This window comes from Polypterus senegalus, chromosome 2 (genome assembly GCF_016835505.1).
Source record: "Polypterus senegalus isolate Bchr_013 chromosome 2, ASM1683550v1, whole genome shotgun sequence".
Lineage (NCBI taxonomy): Eukaryota > Metazoa > Chordata > Cladistia > Polypteriformes > Polypteridae > Polypterus > Polypterus senegalus.
Genome location: NC_053155.1, coordinates 123354031 through 123375319, shown reverse-complemented (window position 1 = coordinate 123375319; position 21289 = coordinate 123354031). Strand labels below are relative to the sequence as shown.

The 21289-nt window shown below is 36.1% G+C and overlaps 1 protein-coding gene across 1 annotated transcript; it reads left to right on the top strand.

The window, feature by feature from the left end:
• The first annotated feature begins 2434 nt into the window (after positions 1-2434).
• On the top strand, positions 2435-9060 carry LOC120523314 (collagenase 3-like). The gene is made up of 10 exons (XM_039744524.1): positions 2435-2561; positions 3574-3815; positions 4103-4251; positions 4432-4557; positions 4714-4875; positions 5283-5406; positions 5686-5819; positions 6888-7047; positions 7130-7233; positions 8757-9060. Exons 1-10 carry the CDS (start codon positions 2457-2459, stop codon positions 8861-8863), a joined length of 1413 nt encoding a protein of 470 aa, XP_039600458.1. The 5' UTR covers positions 2435-2456; the 3' UTR covers positions 8864-9060.
• Positions 9061-21289: the final 12229 nt, after the last annotated feature.

Genomic DNA, 21289 nt, shown 5'->3' with positions numbered 1-21289 from the left:
CAAATATAGTGGAGCAAAAGCGTTAGAAAATGATCATTGTCTTCAATCGATGTGACCTCATGAGTCCTCCGGATGGTTGTCCTCCATTTTAAGGCAAATGGAAACTTGGTTAGTTGCGGTGTCACAATCAAATCCTTCCCCATAACAGTAATCAACCTGAATCAACCCTACACTGGCGAAACAAACATTATTCTCTCATGCCTAACAACATATATAATTGCATAAAATATTAAATATTATTATTTTGACTAACTGTTCAACCTTACAACATATGAAAAGAAACTAAATCTGTTGTGATTTTTGTGCTGTTTGCAAAAAGATAGGAATCAGAAAAAGTGTAACATGGTGAAGGTCTTTAATTATACTTTTAGCCTTTCTAATGCAATGAGTGTTATACAGTATATGCCCTGAATAAAAGGTACCATGGTTATTTTAGCTTTTTTATATATCTGTTTAAATTATATCATTCTTTACAGTTTAGTGTTAGTTTAGATCTATTTTTATTTATGTACAAACTTCTTTTTATTTTTAACTTTAGTTTCAATTTTGGAACAAAAGTGAGCTAAGACAATTAATTGCACCTTCAATCTCAGAAAACATAGCAAATTAAGCAAATGATGCATTATTTAAATGTAAACAGAAAAACTTAAAAAAAAACTAAATCTACTAATTGTAGTATTGCTTAAGCCCAACATCCCGAAATGTACATATTGCTTTTGGCTGATTTTCAAAAAGACGTTTTGTTGCAAAGAGCTGTCCATTCTGTTTCTGAAGCCAAAAGACAATGGCTCATACAAGGAGAAGACCTCTCAACAATGCTTGGGAAGCTGGAGTAGGTGCAATATCTTCACCAACTAGAATTAGACTGAGATACACTGAAGTCTTTGACTGCCAGAACTGCAGGAATGGTTGTTTGAAGGTGACATACATCACCTCCTCAATTTAGTTTTTGATTTAAGAGTGCACATTTTTCGTCTTACACACTCCGCAAGTAGTCACTGACGTATTTTCAGGATGGGCGAATGTAGAGCTTCTGGCTGATTTTTCCTCTGTGTTGTAATTGTTTCTGCTATCACTGTTCTGCATCAAAAGCTGAGCAATAAATGTCTCTGCACTCCATAAAAAAAGAGATTTCCTCCTTGTCAGACCCAGGAGTCAATGGACTTGGGATTAGACCCTTGTTGTAGCACAAGACTCCATTTGTGCAGTTTTGTATCATTTGTTAGGTTTGCAAGGTAAAATCTATTTGCTTCTCTTTTGTGAGAGTCTTCAATGGGTTGGTGCTTGGGTCAACTTATGGCTAGAACAGAATTAATAAGTGTGCAGTAAAGAAAGGCATTTCTGTACCACTGTGATTGATAGCTGTATAGAAGTGCAAAGACATCCTGTAAAGAGAAAGGGTGGGCTGGCACCCTGCCCGAGGTTTATTTTCCTGCCTTGCGCACTGTGTTGGCTGGGATTGGTTCCAGCAGACCCCCGTGACCCTGTAGTTAGGATATAGCGGGTTGGATAATGGAATGTTAAAAAGGTGATAAACCCAGCAGTTGTCCCCCTTTTTGGCTTAGGAAAATAAAGCAATGTTCCAGTTGCATAATGCCAGATTACATACCACTCAGACTGGTTTATCATGACCCCCTACATCCTGTGAGACGACACCTAGACATCTAGGACAACCCTGGAAGCTGCCTGACCTAATGCTTGATTCCTGCATTTTTGATCACCTATTTGATGAATCGGTTCACTTTTAATGGAGTGTACTAGTTTATGTTCATGGCTCTGCCTGTGTTTTATACCACAGTGTTTAAAGTTTATGTTGTAAGATTGAAAAGTAAGGAAGCCATTGAAGCCATCGTTTGTACTGATCACGTATTTCTTTCAGGGAAAGGGCGTCACTTGAGATCCATCAGAGTATAAAAAAAAATCTGAATTTCCCCAATAAATAAAATGCTAAAAAATGCTACAATGATCTACATTTTATATTCTGGAACCTGGATATTGAATGTTGTTTGCAGAGAGTCAGATTTCAGCTAAATCCACTTCTGACCCTTTTGTTTTAATGCTCCAGCATGCTCAGAAAATGACAGTATGAAATATTTCAATCTTAAAATTCAAGACAGTAGAAGAGCAGTTTATATCAGATTACTGGTGGTACTTTAAACTAATAAAGCCTTAAAATATTTCACATCATTTAATTCAGCATATCTAAAAACAAGGAACTAAAAAAGGTAGGCTATGACGTAAGTAAAAAAACATATATTTTAAATATTGTTAAATCACTTGCCTCATCATTTATTTACCCAGAATGACACTCCACTTCCTTTCCTTATTATTTACACAATAATTAAATGACTAATTCAGTTTGATAACAGTCACAGGGTTGCAGTCCAACAGTATATAAGTGATAAGAGTTTGCGAACGGCAGCACTGACTACTGTAAAGGTTTGCAAAAGTGCACAATGCTGTCTTTTGAGCTTCTCGTTTTCGCTCTTTTTGTGGCAGGAGGGTATGCCATCCCAGTCCTTCCAGACACCTCTAAACAAAATGACGGCCAACTAGCACAGGTAATTGCTGTTCTGTGTTTTCTTTTAATTAAATCATAGAATGGCATTTTTATAATCAATTATATTATATAAAAAATATTAACTGCTACAAACTCTATTTTTATACTTTCAATATTTTTTTCAGGCCAGCACAATGGAAAAAAGTTGCCATCTTCCATGGATTAGAACCTTGCATTAGTTTATGACCTGGGGTGTTTTCTGTGTGGCATTTATGTACTTACCTTGTGGGGTTCTCCATTATAGACACCAATTTCCTTCCGCCTAAAGATATGATGTTACGTTTGTTATAGATATTAAAATGAATTCAACGTTAGGTGTGTTTGTAAGTGTGGCTTGCAATGGACAGCAGGCATGACCAACACTGGTCCCTGTCTTGTGTCTGTTTTGGTTAGAATAAACTTTCATTCCTTGTGTCATCTTAAGGAATATTATCATTCTAAAAATTCATTGATTTTTCATTTCTTGTAGATACTTTCAAACACTAATTGCTGATTACACAAAACCTAACATTGGTTTCATAATGTTACACCTTTAAAATGATTTAAATAGATAGAACCTTATTTATTTGTCTCCAGGGGGGGGAAATTATGCTTTTTACAGAAGTTCTTTAAATAAAAAAAATTCTGGATAAGTAAATAAATATACACACACAGACTTTGGTCTGAACACACACTGGAACGACAATATAGCAAGAAAATTAAAGAGAAAGAAAAGTACTGACCTGGCTGTCACAGTCACATTGAGGCTTTATGCATTATATGTATTGCTGTTGATATAAAGAAGCCCCAGTAGCATTTCTTGACACCCTTCTGCTGAATAATTTGTTACATAAAGGACTTTGAGTTTTTAACTTTTTGTTATCTTATGATTTTGTGCTCAGTTCTCAGTTACACTCTACAGTGACAATATGTTTAGAGGGTTAAGATTTTTACTGTGACTGATGCAAATGTGTCTCTAGTTAAAATAAATACTTGAACCTATATTTAGTGTTTTTATGTCATCTTCTGTATAGGATTATCTACGCAGGTTCTACAATCTCTCAAGTGCACCTGGAGATCACTTAAAACGAAGCAGTGGACAATTTGCAAAAAAACTTAAAGAAATGCAGGAGTTTTTTGGCTTGAAGGTGACTGGAAAATTAGATACTGAAACGATTCAGAAGATGAAAACACCCAGATGTGGGGTACCTGAGGTGGCTTCATACTCTACATTTCCAACACAACTAAAGTGGCCAACAAACTATCTGACTTACAGGTAATATCTGTCATACAATTTGTTAAAAACTGCAGGAATGATGTATGTAATAACAGCAGAAATAGGTCCGTTACTTTCTTCTCCATACAGACATTAAGCCCAAGGGTAAGCAAAAACAGCTAAACAAATCTACTAAGATATATTGAATACACTATCATTAAATGGCCGGGCAAAGTTGGTATGTAGATGAGGCAACACAGGATTGTAATGACTTTCTAGATGAAAAACATTTGTTGTCACATAATTAATAAAGTTGCCCTAACACAATAATTTTCTTTGTTTTGTAGAATTGAAAACTACACACCTGATATTTCTAAAGCTGATGTAGACAAAGCAATAAGTCATGCATTTGAAGTTTGGACTGAAGTTACCCCACTAAAAATCACCAGAATCTACAGTGGAACAGCTGACATTGTGATCTCCTTTGTTTATGGAGGTAAATATGATAGATAGATAGATAGATAGATAGATAGATAGATAGATAGATAGATAGATAGATAGATAGATAGATAGATAGATAGATAGATAGACCATTTTCATCCTTCATCTAAATTAACCATGGAATTGTCCACACACACATGAATTAATACTTTCAACCATTCTTTCTGACACATAGACCATGGTGACAATTCCCCCTTTGATGGTCATGAAGGAATACTCGCTCATGCTTTTGCACCTTCACCAGGCATTGGCGGAGACACACACTTTGATGAAGCTGAGTCCTTTTCCACTGGCACATCAGGTAAGTTTTTCACAGGAAAACTTTAATTTATGAAATGTCTCCACATTCATGTTACAGTTCGCAGCTGAAAGTTCTAACTAAACAACAGAACACTTTAAAAAAATGCATTTTGAGTTTTCAAAGTGATTTGTCACTGTTTACTTATCTCCATTCCAGGATACTGTTTATTTCTCGTGGCTGCCCATGAGTTTGGTCATGCTTTAGGCCTGTCACACTCAAAAGATCCAGGTGCCTTGATGTACCCAACCTATAGCTACGTCAACCTAGAAACTTTTACTTTGTCAAGCGATGATATTGAAGGGATTCAGGTTTTATATGGTAAGTGCTGTATAGATTTATCAAGATCTCTTACAACTCTTGTTGTTGATTATAAAACATATGTGGTAGCTAAAGAAAACAGAAAATGGTTTCTAACTTGAACATCTATGATTTTCCTTAGCATAAGGAAAATAAATGAAATCGCCATGATGCCAGAGTTCCCCAATAATGAGTAACAGTGATTGGTAAAAAATTCGTGTTTGTTGATACTAGCTGGTTTAAACAAACATGTCTAAGTCTATGTGTTCAAAGACAGATTAGCATAAAGTGTGCAGTCCAAATCCCTATCTGCTCTTATTGCTACTGAGGTAATCTCCAGATTGTATAATATAAATAGAACAAATCCATTGATGAACATTAAATGTGAGGTTTTCAGTAAGTCAACTTAAACTGTAATTGGTTCACAGGGCCTAATCCTGACAAACATCCACAACAACCAGCTCCACCAAAAACTCCCAGTGCATGTGATACCAGCTTGGTTTTAGATGCAGCGACCACTTTTCGGGGGGAAACAATGTTTTTTAAGGACAGGTAAGGGAAAAGCATTTTTAGTACTTGTCATTTATATTGCAAAAGATACTCCAATATTCATGATTATACTAATGTTTCCAGTAAACATGGGTTGAGGTTTCAGATATGCTCCTTTTCTTTTCATCATGAATCATGTGATGAAAAAAACTCTATAGTCTGCCTATAATATCTGATATGTTTTACAGTGTAATTGTGTGATTTAATCGCAAAGGAAAATATGACTATAAAACTATATTACAATGGAACTCTCTAAATAGACTGCAATACATATCTTTTTAGGTTCCTCTGGCGCAAGAGCCCTGGTAGTGTAGAAGTTGAACAGACCACCATCAAAACCTTTTGGCCAGAACTTCCTGACAAAGTTGATGCAGTGTATGAGAGCTTCGTATGGGATACAATATTTGTATTTAAAGGTATGAGCTATTCTTCTATCTAATAGCTGAACTTGCTCTATTTAGTAAATACATAAGCAGTAAAAACTTATGCTACAGTATCCAGCGCAAGGCAGGACTAAACCCTGAACAGGATGCCAGTCCATTACATGGAACACTCATGCACCATGTGGACAGAAACCCTTGTCAGTTTCAACACTCATTTAAAATTACAGTATATCTACAGCACATGCAAAAAAAATAAGAATGTTTTCTACATTCCTACATCCTCTAGTAATGTTTTCAGTTTATCACTGCTGTAAGACTAACAGCCAGTAAAGTAATCCAAAAAAAGCACTTTCTGACTGCCATCCTGTCCAGGACTTGCTTAGCTGTGATGAGATCTGACTCTTCACAACCCAGACTAAGTAATTTTATGAAATGGCTTAATGAGTGAATGAATGAATGAAATTGCCCATTTCACTGGCAGTGATGGGTGATCAGAGTCAAAAGGGCTATGGCTTCTGCCAACTCTGGCATTTTCTTAACTCTTTCTTCACACAGCTGTCCTTTCAAATTAACCTATTAAAACAGTTGTGCTTTTTGGCTTTTTTTTTATTTTTGTATCGTTCCCCGTAACAGACGTTGTCTGTGTTGATGTTACCTTATATTTGTAAATGTGTGCAACAAACACCCTGAGCTTGTTACTGGAAACGGAATTAAACCTAACTAAAAATTCTTTGTTTTTAGTGGTTCATCATAGTGTACACAGCATGATGCACTTTAAAATTCTGAATTCTTTTAAAACATGAGTAAACTTGTAAAAGTTAATTATATAAAAGAATGAATACATTTCCTGACATGCTGGTGTATTAAGCCATTAATAAAACAAGGCGATGCACTTTATTTAGTCCAAATATCCCTTAATTGGACTTTGTAGATTTGATTGTGTTATGTTATGTTATATTAGTACAATCCTCTATTTTAAGATCATATATTCATCTATTATTACAAGGCCTGAACCAGAACAAAACTTACCGTGACTTCTCTTCTAATCACAGTACAGAATGCCATCTAAGTAGTATAAATATATATTTTTTTTAATTTCAGGAAAGAGGGTTTGGGGTCTGCAAGGTTATGATATCTTACAAGGCTATCCAAGAAGTATCCAGAAATTTGGATTCCCACCAAAAGTGAAAAAGGTCGATGCTGCATTGTACATTGAACAGACTCGAAAGACTTTGTTCTTTGTTGGAACTCATTATTACAGGTAATCGTTTTCTCATGAAATGTTGTAGAGCATTTCATATTTTGAAGGACAGAAAGTCATTTTTTTTTTTTTCAAATTTCAGTTATGATGAGACAAGTAAAAAAATGGAAAAAGGCTACCCCAAATTAATAAAAGCCGACTTCCCAGGAATTGGTGGACAAGTTAATGCTGCTTTAGAAAGCAATGGTAATTATTTCAAATTATTTTTTTTTAATTAATGCTTGTTAGTTAAAAGCCTAATGAACTACATGACACCATCTCCCATTTGTTCAAGATCACTTTAAGTAATTTAGAAATATTTTACAGCTTAAGCTCTCCTTATACAAATATGAAAGTCTTTGGATCTTTATGTCTTGCTTTTGTACAGTGTCAATGTGGAAAAAAAATTCTCTACTTTCTGATGGTAGAGACATAGTAAAGCACACAAAGTATCACAATGCCTTGGCATTGTCACTTCTTCTCACTGTAGGCGCCACGTAAGTCCCAAATATACACAGGTATACTCAGTCCTGAAGACTCAGTAGGGCTGCAGGTTTTCACAGCTGAACGTTTTTATCAGAAGTCAGGTTATTCCTGCAAATGACCTCTTGCTTAGCTGAACTACTTCTTTAATATATATGTATATTTTTTGGTTTCCTTTTGGCTTGGTAATAATTGTTCACATAAAGGTGGCTGTGGTGTCTTTTTAGTTTGAATTGGACTACCGTTTTCTAAATGGTCCTGTTTAGGAGGAGTTTTTAATGAGCAGACATCATTGTCAATTATAAGTCAGATCATTTTAACAATGACATATACAATACTTTGGCTTGAATTATATCTATTATAAAATGTCTGGAATGTTTTTCTTTGTACTTAATTCACTAAGTTTACCGTTGCAAATATATGTTTGTCCTGTGATCTAAGAAACAGAACACTGCTATTTTAAGAAAAGCAAAATTTACCCTGTTAAGTTGGCATGGTTGTGCCATGGTTAGCACCACTGCTTCACCATACTATGAGAAAAAAATTTGAATGCTGGACTAGTTAGTGTTTCTTTGGAGTTTGATCAGTCTCCTCATTTCTGGGTGGTCATCCTTGCACATCCCAAACACATACACATTTAATTAATGGGCTTTTCTAAAATAGCAAGATTGGGTCTGCGTATGATTGTGCCCAGCACAGTGCCCTCTATCCAATGGTGGATCCCTCCCTACAACCGATACTCCCAGAATAGGCCCTGGTATCAGCAATATGAATGAAAGTGCTGATAATAAATGGATGAATGGGACTTTCTGTAATTGCAGGAATAGGCAAATAAGAACTAGAATGAGGCCATAGATTCAACCAATGCATTATTCTAGGACTCTAAGAAGTTTTATGCAGCACAAGTTGATATTTCTAATAATTTGGCAAATAAAAAATCAATAAAGAAAGCATAAACAACTGTAGGAATAAAAAGTCCTCGACCACCTATAAATTTGTTTTCCAGCATTGCAAAGTACCACACTCTGTTCAGCAAGATGTCATTTATTTAATTAAGTTACCGGAGTTAGTGATGGGCACCTTACTGTGTTTCTGCAAAAATAAAAAGTGGCAAATGTTTCAGAGGTAGAACATTTTGTCTGTATAGCCTTCATCAGGCATGTTGAAATTTTACTTATGAATTAAATGACTCATTTTTAATTATCCAACTATTCCATTATGATTCTTTTTGTTTTTTTTTTTTTTAGGTATCATGTATCTCTTCAATGGTCCAAGAATATTTGAATATGACTTTCAGTCAAAGAAAGTGCTTGGTGTTTTAAATGGAAATTACTTTCTTGGTTGCCAAAAATAAAAGAAAGCTGTTTTGTTCAAAAAAATATATTAAGTATCTTACTGTGATTTTTTTATATACTTGCTTACAGTATGTGCATGTGAGTGTAACTTAGACTGAACTATAATAGTTATCAAGCGTTCAAAGTGTTTTTATATTTACTTTGCACTTTTATATTTTGTAAAAGCTCTTTGCAATTGTTTATTAAAACAAAACTTTTTTTTACTTACCTTACCTTGTGTCATTCTTTCTATTTGTATTTCATAATATGTTGTAAATTATAACACATATAATAAATGGCTTATTCCGTTTATGTTATTAATTACTTCCGTCGTATTTCTCTGGCCCTTCTTTTCTGTAATTTTTACTTACAGGTGATGGGAGGCACCGCGAAAATATAAAAACATCAGCATGGCATTGCAATAATATAACATGCATTTGCAAAATCTGCACTTCTGTCCTTGTGGATTAATTTTCTAAACCAAATATATCTTCACAGAAACATAAGTAATCTCCCATTTGAAAAAAAATCTTGTATTTCAATTATTCCTTAAGTATATAGCTATCTAATCTCAATAAAATGCATCCCTTTTTACTATACTTATTCTCACCCTGAAACTTTAACTAGGTTTCTGCTATCAAAATATTGTATTTATTTACAGCTGTTTACAACTCCATTTCATGTATTTTATATTAGTTTTTCCAGAATTAATGTACTTTTTAGTTTATTTTTACTTACATATTTACTTATTCCTGCGGTGGGTTGGCGCCCTGCCCAGGATTGGTTCCTGCCTTGTGCCCTGTGTTGGCTGGGATTGGCTCCAGCAGAACCCCGTGACCCTGTGTTCGGATTCAACGGGTTGGAAAGTGGATGGATGGATTTACTTATTCTTTAGAGCACAACTATCCCATACATACACTTTCCCAATACACCCATACCTCCCTCCTACAAGGCAGTTCAATGCCCAATAAATCCTACAACACCATCCTACAGCAAGACTTGGAAGACATGTCTTTTGATCTCCTTTAAAATTTCTTGTACTGCCACAAGGCACTGGGAGGCCACCTTGTCAAGCCTGGTCCCTAATTTCAGGTTTTCAAATTTGTCTTGCAGACCTTGCCTGAAGAAGGGACCCGAGTTCCCTCAAAAGCTTGCATATTGTAATCTTTTTAGTTAGCCAATAAAAGGTGTCATTTTACTAGACTTCTCACAGACCTTGTAACTTACCCTTATCTTGGTCTTATCTGGTCTAAGCTCTTTCTTCTAATGTGAACAATGACAATTATATTTACCCCAGCTCTGGCCAAGAGCTCATTAAGATGTTCAGGAATGTTCCCAGTCTGTGCACCAAAAAAGTAATTCACTATGCAAAACTTCCCCTTGCTAATGTAGTTTCTAGCATTATCCAACTATTAATTGATTGTCCTACTATCATGAGTTTAATCTTTTTGTGAATGCGTTTTCTAGTGAGTTACTAGAACTCCTGAACCCAGTCAGAAATGCATCAGAGTTGCTGTCTAGCTACAGCATACAAATTGCTTAAAAAAGCTGGACACATCTAACTCTGAGGTCGATGCCTCTAGACATTGTATATCTTTTAACCTGTGCTTATGTCAAGCAGTAACTTATACTGTATATAGTATGTCTACCTTTTTCAATCGGAGGCACCATAGACACTACTTTAGGGGTGCAGACTATTGCTTTAAAGGGTGTCTGGAAAAATGCCTTCTATTTCCTGTTGCAACACATGCCAGCTTCCTTCTCTTTAAAATCAGTGACTTTGATCTCAAGGTGCTACATTAGCTTTTTATTCTTAAAGGTGTGAATCCAAACATCAAACAGGACTGATTATGCAATGGCCAAAGTAACACACATTTTGTATTAAACTGCTCTTTTACTAAGCATTTTAAATGTAAATTTAAACACTGCATATGTTTTCCGTCTGCTACCCCTATAAGTTATACATTCACATGATTTGACCTTTATCTTACTTATATACTGTAGTAATAACATTCTGAATCTCTATTTTGAACAATCAAGTGCTAGACACTAAAAAACATCCATCCATCTTCCAACCCGCTGAATCCAAACACAGGGTCACGGGGGTCTGCTGGAGCCAATCCCAGCCAACACAGGGAACAAGGCAGGAACCAATCCCAGGCAGGGTGCCAACCCACTGCAGGACACACACCAAGGCCAATTTAGAATCGCCAATCCACCTAACCTGCATGTCTTTTGACTGTGGGAGGAAACCCACGCAGACACGGGGAGAACATGCAAACTCCATGCAGGAAGGACCCGGGAAGCGAACCCAGGTCTCCTAACTGCGAGGCAGCAGTGCTACCCACGTGCCACCGTGCCGCCCCACAAAAAAACATAGATGCTGAATTTGCACATCCTTGTCTTTATGTTAACCATTTACTATTTTAGTATCAAGGCTGTAAAATGTATTATTTTGCTTAAGTAGGAGGACTTTAAAAACCTTTTATATTTGACATGCTAAAGAGCCTTCTGCATGTCTTCCAGGTTTCTCATAAATAAGGAGTCTTACTTCATAAAAGTACATGTACTGTAAGTTCAATGTCTGCAATGACTACCTAGATACTGAATTTTTCTCAATTTATCTGTACTTCTTTACCATATTATCCTATTGAACGTTTGAGTTTTTTTATTTAAAGTCACTTAATTTTTTCTATTAAAAATTCTTCTATTAAAAATTCAATATAATACGGTGAATGTCTTCACAACTGTTTAAAAGAAAACCAGCACAGTCATCAGTGATCAATTTTGGAAGTGATCAGTTAAAGAAATAACTGAGTTAACAAGGAAAGATACTTCTGTCCCTTAAAGGTTAATTTATGCCTTGCATCAGATGCTGCTCAGATTAACTCCCAAACCTAAGACCGAAATTGCTATACAATATACTATGAAACATTGTATTTTTTAGAAGCGAAGGGAGGCAAGTTCCAGCAAGGTCCTACCTGAATGAGAAAAAACACGCAAGTGGCCATTTTACTTGTCATAACAATATGGGTGGAAACATATACACAGTTGAACAAAGCAGACAGTAAGGAATGTTAGCATGCCGTAAATAGTGGCATCAGAGAAAAAGCAAGAGAAGTGAAACTTTGGAGGAAACTGGTGCTACTTCCTTAGGATGTTAAAGCGCCGGTGTCCCAGCTAATGACAAGAATGCCTTGCTTTTTAAGCAGGAGAAATGAAAACCTTAATCAGTATGGCAGGAGGTTGAGACATCGCCGAGCCAACAAAGAAAGCTGATAGGTTTTATGATCTGAGGGAGATCAAAAGGAGGCTGTGTGATTACTAGATCGCATGAAATGGTATAATAAAAGTCTTAAGAATCAGGCTGGAGTCTTATACCAAGTGACAAGAGAAAGGGAGATGAGCAGAGGTTGGTAGAGTAGCCAAAAATTGTACTCAAGTAAGAGTAGTGTTAATTCATAATAATATTTCTCAAGTAGAAGTAAAAAGCAGTCATCCAAAAAATTACTCATGTAAGAGTAAAAAAGTATTTGGTGAAAAGACTACTCAAGTACTGAGTAACTGTTTGATTATAATAAATGATTTATGTTTTAGAAATGTTGAAATAAGACAGACAAAAATATAAAATAATGTGCAAATTCTGCTATTTACAAATAATAAAATAAAAAAATAGTAACAATAAATAACATCTTTACAAAATAAAGGTGCACAAATAACACAAAGTTCCAAATCTCAGTTTTTCACAACAAAGCTTTTGAAGCCAATACCTACAGAAGGTAACATGTATGTTTCAACAGTGCAAACTACAGTGACAAGATATACTGAACACTGACAGTATAATACTGCATGTTCACTTGCCCTCCAAATAGCACAGCTGATAGAAAATAACATTAGAACAAGGCAGCTTGTGTACATACAAGTAGTCTCACTTTACCTTGACAGTCTGTGTCTGCGCATGTTTGGTTAAAACGTGTTTGTTCTTCACTCAATGAAGTAATGGTTGGCTCTTATTTTTCAAGTACAGTGGAACCTTGGATTGCGAGTAACTTGGTTTTGCAGTGTTTTGCAAGACAAGCTAAAATTTTTAATAAATTTTAACTTGATAAACGAGCGAGGTCTTGCAATACAAGTAGTCCGTATACGCTTTGTCTGCCGAGCATCACGTGATCACAATTAAGCTGATGGTTCTTCTCTCTCACTGTGGGATTGTGGGCAATTGTCAGTCGGCGTGCCTCACTCATATAGTCAACATCCGCATGAGTGTATACTGTTTATTAGTATTGCGACCACGTGTGTGTGCGCTGTGATGTGTGAGTCTCTGTCTTGCACCCCAAAACACAAAGCTGAGTCTCAATACTTTAGTGACACCATCTTTATTCAGCTTGAAACAGGAACAGCGCGGTTATTTATTGTAGCGGGATCTCCTATACAGAGACACTGCAGTCAGGCAGGGTCTATGCCGCCACAGTTTGTGTGTGGTCATGTGACTGCATGGCTACACCTGATTTGTGAAACGGAATCATGTGATTATTGTTGCTACGTCTGATTGGTGAAACAGTCTTGTGATTATTGTTGCTACGTCTGATTGGTGAAACAGTCATGCAGTAGATCCACTGGCAGCTTCTCTGTGGCAAAAATACTGTACTGTATAGCGTATCTAATGGAAAAAAAGTAACGATTTGAGTGTTGCCCAATGTAGCGGAGTAACAGTAGCATTTCTTCTTCACAAATGTACTCAGGTAAAAGTAAAAAGTATGGTACAGTAAAACTAATCTTAGAAGAACAATTTTTTAAAAAAGTTACTCAAGTAAATGTAACGGAGTAAATGTAAATCGTTACTACCCACCTCTGAAGATGAGTATCCAGAAATACAAACCAAAGTTGTAGTGAAGGACATAGGCTGGATCATAGCACTAAGGTCTTCTTGGAAGATGCTAACGAAGATATAAGCAAAGACAAGACAGAGCAAGAAAGAGGTTAAGGACAGGTAAAACAGTCAGAATACCACAGAGAAATAAAAATATCAATTGTTATAAGCCAAATACACTGAAACGCAAATCAAAGTTGAGATTATACTATGTTCATTTGTTTTCCTCTAACTAAACTAAAAATGTTTGTTTCTAAGTTCTAATTGAATGGGGTCAAGAGAACTGATTGATGCAACACATTGAATAAGCACTGCTAGAAACTGTCTAAAAGTTCTGGATTTTATGGGGTACAGATGGACCAGGAGTTGTAGTGGTCTTTGTGGCCTTGAGACTTTATTCATTCATTCCTGAGCTAAGAAATGACAATAAGCTCAGCTGCAAGTCACTCCAGAAGAAAGTTTCAATGCATGAAATGGGCACTTTGGCAGTCTTTGGGGATGAGCAACTGGGCAAGCAACTCTAACAGTTACACGGGATCATGTTCTGTGATGATGGCTTTTCAACGTAAGATAAGAGAAAGTGAATTTTGGAACTGAATAGCTAGAATTTCATTGTTAACCTGTAGAAAAGGGGAAATAATTTTAACTTTTTGTTATCTGCTGTGTTTTGCAGTTCTCAGCTACTCACTTAAAATTAAACAATATAGTGTTCCTATTGCTTTATCTTAATTTGTGTAGCCACAGGAACATAAAAAATGATTATTGGCTCGAACAATACATGTAGTTGATTAGATCATAAGATAAATGTCATTAAAGACAAATTAATTCATCAAAAATTCTTGGAATTTATTAATCCTACAGTTTAATGAGGTTGTAGGACTTGTTATTGTTTTATAAATAAATTGAAATTGAGTATCTGGTGCCAGTACATCATTAAACAAAAACTGTCTGCATTCCAGTTTATTTACTGGCACATATCCCTAAGCTAACACCACCATTTGAAGACCTCAATAATCTTTCATCTAAATCTGGAACAGGCTGAGAAAAACAACCTAAGTCAAGTATGAACTGGATACAACAATGCCCCAGGGTTGTTTTCAGATTTAATTCCATAAATTCCAGGGGTACATCCGCCCAGGATTGAACAGAGGAAGCCCTGTACAACATCATTGCTAGTTTTGAACATGGGCGTGAAAGTTGACAATATTTATAGGACAAATGCTAAACATCTAAGTTCAAGCCTCCGCAAGATCAGCCCATACAAGAAAAGGTCTGTTTTGTTACGACAATTTTATCACCTGTAGTTTAGGTAATTTTTCTCATTAAATAAATAAAAAGACAATAAAGGAACGTGAATATCTGACTTTTAAAGATTTTAATAAAACAAAAATGGATGTTTAAAGCTTGACAGAATAAAGATGAAAATTCAAGTTAAGAAATTATTTCATTCATATATGTAATGAGTATGTTAAAATGTTTAAGGCAAGATCAAAAAAATACAGGTGATATCAGTCTAATTCTAATGTCTTTCAACACAAAATGGAAGGAACAATTCTTTGGTGAGAAATGAACAAGGGATAAAGGATTCTTGATGAAATGGCAGATGATATGTCCTCTTGAAAACCCATCTAATTATTATTAGTATGAACTTTGTATTATCTAAATATGTGTGCTCAGCAGGCTGGTTCATATTTGCACTTGAAAGGTGTTAAGAACTCGAAAGTTCCCAAGCACACAACCATGAACAATGACTCAAAAATATCCACTAGAGAAGGAAATCATCAACCCCAGCTAGTCACTCACAAAGTACAAAGAAGAAGCTTTATTGATAATAGATTAATTTTGCATAAATGCCCAGTAACACTAAAATAAGCTTTGATAAGCTCTGCAAAAGGCACAAAAATAGAAACCATTCTACCATTACAAATCCAAATGGTGAGGTCAAAAAACATAGCAATGGTTCAAAATATCCAGAAAATCACTCACCACACCATGAGCCCATTCAGAATGAAACTTAATTTAAATTGTGGCATTCCTTGTGTGATTTTGGGCTATATAAGAAATACATTGTTGAAGTTGTTGTTTCATAGAAGAATTTGGTATAAACAGCAACAAGGTATAATTGGAGAATTTATAGGATTGTTGAGATCAAAATGTCTAAAATTTCCAAACCCATTTATATTGCAGCTCTTGTACAGAGTGATTTTTAACAACTTGACCTTGTTCTGTGGTTTTGGCAAAATTAAAAGGATGAATGGAAAGAGCAGTAAAGTCTATATTTATTTATGATAGTAGTAAATTAGTTCAGGTCCTTCACTATATTCTGCATCATATGTAATATTTGCTACTGAATTAGTCAAAGTTCAAAAACACTGCGCCTGGATTATCATTTCATAATCAGTCTTCAATAACTGTAAAGTTTTATGGTCAAAGCGCACCTGGCAGAAGATATTATGAGTAATGTTTAACGGATAAATAATGCTGCCGTTATCATTGACAAAAAGCTCAGATTTATTTTGACCAAGGATGACAAAATGGCTTGCCAACAATAGGGAAACATGTTATTATTGATATTTGAGCAGAGAGGACAGGGAAATATAAAGAGCCAAATGGTTAAACAAGTGTAAAGCCGGGAAATCAAAAATATTAAGTGACAAAATTAAAAATGAAGTTCAAAATATCAAAGAGAACAATAACAAAGCCAAAATGCTAACTGAAAAATATCTGATTAAGTTTCACAATAGAACTGCTTTGTTGTCTTTTTAATTCATATGCATGGACTGCAAAATTACTTGGACATTTTTTATAGTGTGTTGTTCGCATAATGACATAAAGTGACACATAGACATCTGAACATATCATCGACAACCCCTTCTCATAATCTCTCCTCACATCCCTGGCCTCAGTTCCTCTCATCTCTCAGTTGAGCCTTTGCCCCAATTCACTTCCTGGCAACTAATCTCTGGGAGCCACTGGCACGAAGCAGCCATTCAACTCCACAGAGAGTTACTTCTGGAGTCACTGCTCTCTGAGTGATCTTACATTATGTACCCAGAACTTCTTTTGATGGACTCAGATACCCCTACATTCTTGAGTTTCTATATACAGTTAAAGGGATATGCACCCTTGGTGCTCTAATACAGCCTTCCATCTGTTCCTACTCTTCATTCTATGGATCTCAGCTGGCCTTCTTCCCATGCCCTATGAGCTCTGTTTTCCTTTAGTGCCAGTAGACGTCATTAGTACCTCTTTAGCATATATTGCCTGAAAAATAATAAGTTGAAAAATAAGACCACTATCCCATATCCTGTAGAAAACCTGATCAGATCCCTCTTAATTATTTTACTTTTTAGTTTAATAAAATGCTGTATGTTATTTATCTAATGTATTAGGATGTTGAACTACCAATATGACAAAGGCCAGGATATTATAATTTGAGGACAAAGATTTCATTGAAATAATTTCAATAATAGCTAATAGCTAGTAGTTAAGGATGTTTTGATGTATTGCTTGCACCAAAAACTAAATACTTGATATTTCAAAGAAGGTGAGTGTAAATGTACAAATGATCTAATTTTAAGAGTGAAATCAACAGTAATGCATTTTAATATTCAACTTATATCATATTGGTGCCATAACTCAGATTGGAACAATAGGGCGATGAATATTCTAACTTTTTTATTTAACCTGACCTATTAGACACCACACATTCATAAACGTCTTTTTAAAATGCACGGAAAACTGTAGTCATGATCTTAAAAAAAGCTGGTGATGGATGAAGACTTCATTTTCCTACAGTGTGTGTAATGAGTGTAATGAGTCAGAGAGTTTTCATTATAATTTTAATAATATATAACTAATCCTTTACTGAGTGTTGATGGCTGCGCTCAAGCGTGACCCACTTTTGACAAACTTCCATCTTGAGCTCACTGCTGCCATAATACACTCAGGTTACCTGTGACCCAAAATGAGACTTTGAAGTTCATTCCAAGAAAATTAATCAATAAACAAATGCATTTGTGAGCATATTGTAGGTGTATAATGAGATTTGCTTTGAACGTTGGCAGAATTTTTTAGTGAATAATTCTTGTTGCAGTGATTGATTGCTTGTATTATGCATCACCGGAGGGTAAACTTTATGCCTTACAATAAATAAGACTAAGCAAACTGGATGCAGTCCAAGAATAAAATAATTAATGGAGATTGGATATCAAAAATGAAAAACCATTCATGTACAATGGTTAAAACACAGGTGTTTTATGGACAGGCATTTTCTTCTACCCTACAAAGAACAAGGAGACTGTCCACACCATAAATTAACATTGCTGCTTTAATTTTGTAAAGCCAATTTTTTTCCACCCATTACCCTGAATTGGATTAAACATAAAAATGTTACTGTATGTTATGTTTTTTTTTTTGCAAGGATATTGTGATTAACCCTGCCACATAATCCAGCGTGGAGTCAGTATTGTTTTGGCCTCCTTGTCTTTGATTGGAGTTTGAGGGTCTTCTCATAAGTGCCATCTACATGCCAAACAGGCTAATGCTTTGACATGTAAAAATCCATCAGTGAAGAGCATGCAAAGTCAGAGATGAAATAAAAGAGAACTATAGATGCATGGAATAAGTTAACAAGTAGAGTAGTAAGCAGTAGAACTTTAAGGACTTTCAAACCTCTATTTGATGTTATTTTGAAGGAATTAAGTGGATAGGACTGATGAGCTCTTTTGGGCCAAACGGCTTGTTCTTGTCTAGATTATTTGAATGTTCAAAGAGCTATGAATATACTTATTTCCCCCAAGAATGTACTTTTACAAGATTCCATGTCACTATGTATTGTCAATATGTGACAAATAAATGTGTTTTCCAGCTGGACCGGGGGTTGGTGCTGCCCTCTAACTCTTTCTCCCTTTCCCCAGCAGACCAGTGGAAGATTCCATGCACTAACTACTGTTTCGGTCCTTAGGAGGCAGACAACACTTCTTTTACCGGTCATCTAGAACCCGCCTCTTCCAATGACAACACTTCCTCTTCTGGTCAACCAGAACGCACCTTCCGATGACATGATTTCCTCTTATAGTCATCATGATTCCACCGTGCCACCATTGTCATTTCCTTTATCCTGCCTCTTCCTGTCAGTTCCATATATTTATCAACCATTTTGTCACCATCTTCAGTTTCGTTGAGATGTATTAACTTGTCTCTTTACTTGCTTACCAAGTATACGGGGCAGAATCATCAAACCTTTATGCTGTTTTCTTGTCTCTTTTCACAATGCATAAACATGGAGTCTCTGAGTCACCTCTGACAATGGTACCTAGAGAGATTGCATTGCCTTTGTCACCACTGACTGGTATCTGCAACTAGAGAATATGCATCACCTTAGCTTTTAGTCCAAACTAAACATTCATTCAATGATTGCTAGCTAATCAACACTATTCAACATGTGTTTGAAAGTTGACGTCCTTGTAAATAAAAATTGAAACAGTTTAGATAATTGACTACATTAAACAAAAAGAAATCAAAGGAAAAGAAAAGTATTTAAAATGAAGCTTAACATCAGAAACATACTTATTAAAACCTGTTATTGCCGCAATTGCTGCTTAATAAATTATTTAAATCTTCTTTTAATTTGAGTTTTCTGATGAACTGTCTTGGTTTTCAAGCCATTATATATAGTCTCTTAGTAAACTGGCTGCTGATCTGTGCATTTGGACATTTGAACCCTGCTAGTTTTTTGCTTATATATCGGTAATGTTCTTCCATGCTTTTGTCCCATGCTGGGGACATATTCATGTTTTTCCATTTTTTCTCCATTTCTCCTCTCATATGTCTCACATGCTTTGGTTAGGCAGGTAGGTTAGGGCATTGAAGGGTTGCCCAGAGGTTAATTTTGCAAATTTCTGCCTGGAAACAAATAGTTATTTCTATCTATCTATCTATCTATCTATCTATCTATCTATCTATCTATCTATCTATCTATCTATCTATCTATCTATTGTGACAGATAGGGGGCTCTGTCGCCCCCTTGAACCCTCAGACCAGACGCCAGACACCGGGTAAAAGTCCAATAATTTTCCTTATTTGGAGAATACAGTGCACAAAGCACCCTCCACTCCACAATTTTCATAAACAATAATCAATAACACAATAATAAATCAATCCTCCACTCTCCCAGACGCGTTGTCCCCTGCCACCTGACTCAGCTCCTCTGTCTGGGATTTCCCAGAGTCCTTTATTGTCCATGACCCAGAAATGCTTCTGAGCCCTTAGTCCACGTGATTATCTAGCACTTCCAGGTAAAAAAAAAAAGGAGCTGATAGCTCAAGGGCGGCTGGTGAACCCTCCTTAGCAGGGAAAAGGGCGACCCCTGGTGACCCCAGCATTATTCAGCAGGGCTGTACAGGAAAACTCCATAGTTCATGATGCCCTGCTAGAATTCGGGGCATCCTTCTGGCAGCCTGGGGGTATTGGCTGGGCTGAATGGCCAGCCATAGTCCACACTATCTATCTATCTAACCTGATCAAAAGATTGGAAAGATGCCCAATAGTAATGTCCCATGAGCCCAGAAAGCCAGTGCATTACTGAGTGTAGTTAACATTAGCTAGCAAGCTACAAACAACTTAGTTTAGCACAGCCTGTGCTTTCATGTCAGTGACTACACCAAGCTACCTTAAAATGAATAGAGAATGTTCTGTGTATGTGGTGCAAGGGTGATTGGTGTCTGGCCAGTCTCAACAAATTCCAGGGCCAGGTTTTTAATATCTGTCCAATCACTGTGTGGAACTTACTTCTGCTCTCTGCCATCTTGATGGTGCCCTTTCCCCAGCAACCTCTTTCCAGCTGTGCAATCCCTAACAATAATATTTAAAGAATGGGAAATGCAAAAAAGTGAATATTACTTAGCATAACAGTAAACCTTAAGGAAGCACAGCTATTTGTCACAACATATAATTACTCAATAAAAACATTAGTTTGGCTTCTTATTTTACCACACCTGATACCAATTCAAGTCTAGTTTGCAAAATTATTTCTTTTAAGACCTCTGCACTATTATATTTTTGATATATGTTGATAACAGCTGGGATTTCCACCATCATACAGACACACGGTACAGTCAAAGTCAGCACAAACCGGATTTCTCACAGGCATGAATCACTTCCACCTGATTAGCCACAGACTAGGGAAGTTTCAACAAGTAGTCACTGCTGTGTTAAAAGTTAATAAGTCCGTGGGATATAAAATAAATTATATTACAGCTTCTATCTATCTATATACAGCATCTATATATATCTATATCTATCTGGTGAATTCGCTCACCAAGTGTGCACAATCAGCAAAACCACATTTACAAAATAAGTGAATCTCTTTCTCTCCTTCTGGTCCTCCTGTTGAGTGTTGAGGAGTCATAGTCAGAAGGATGCTTTTAAGTCGGACCTCAAAATGCTTCCTATTGGAAACCAAGGAGATCTTCCCCCAACAGTGTCCTCTAACAACACCCAAGGAACCCGACAGTACTGTACTCCTGGACTTCAACTCCAATGTACCCTATGGGTGTCCAAACTGAGACGCCTC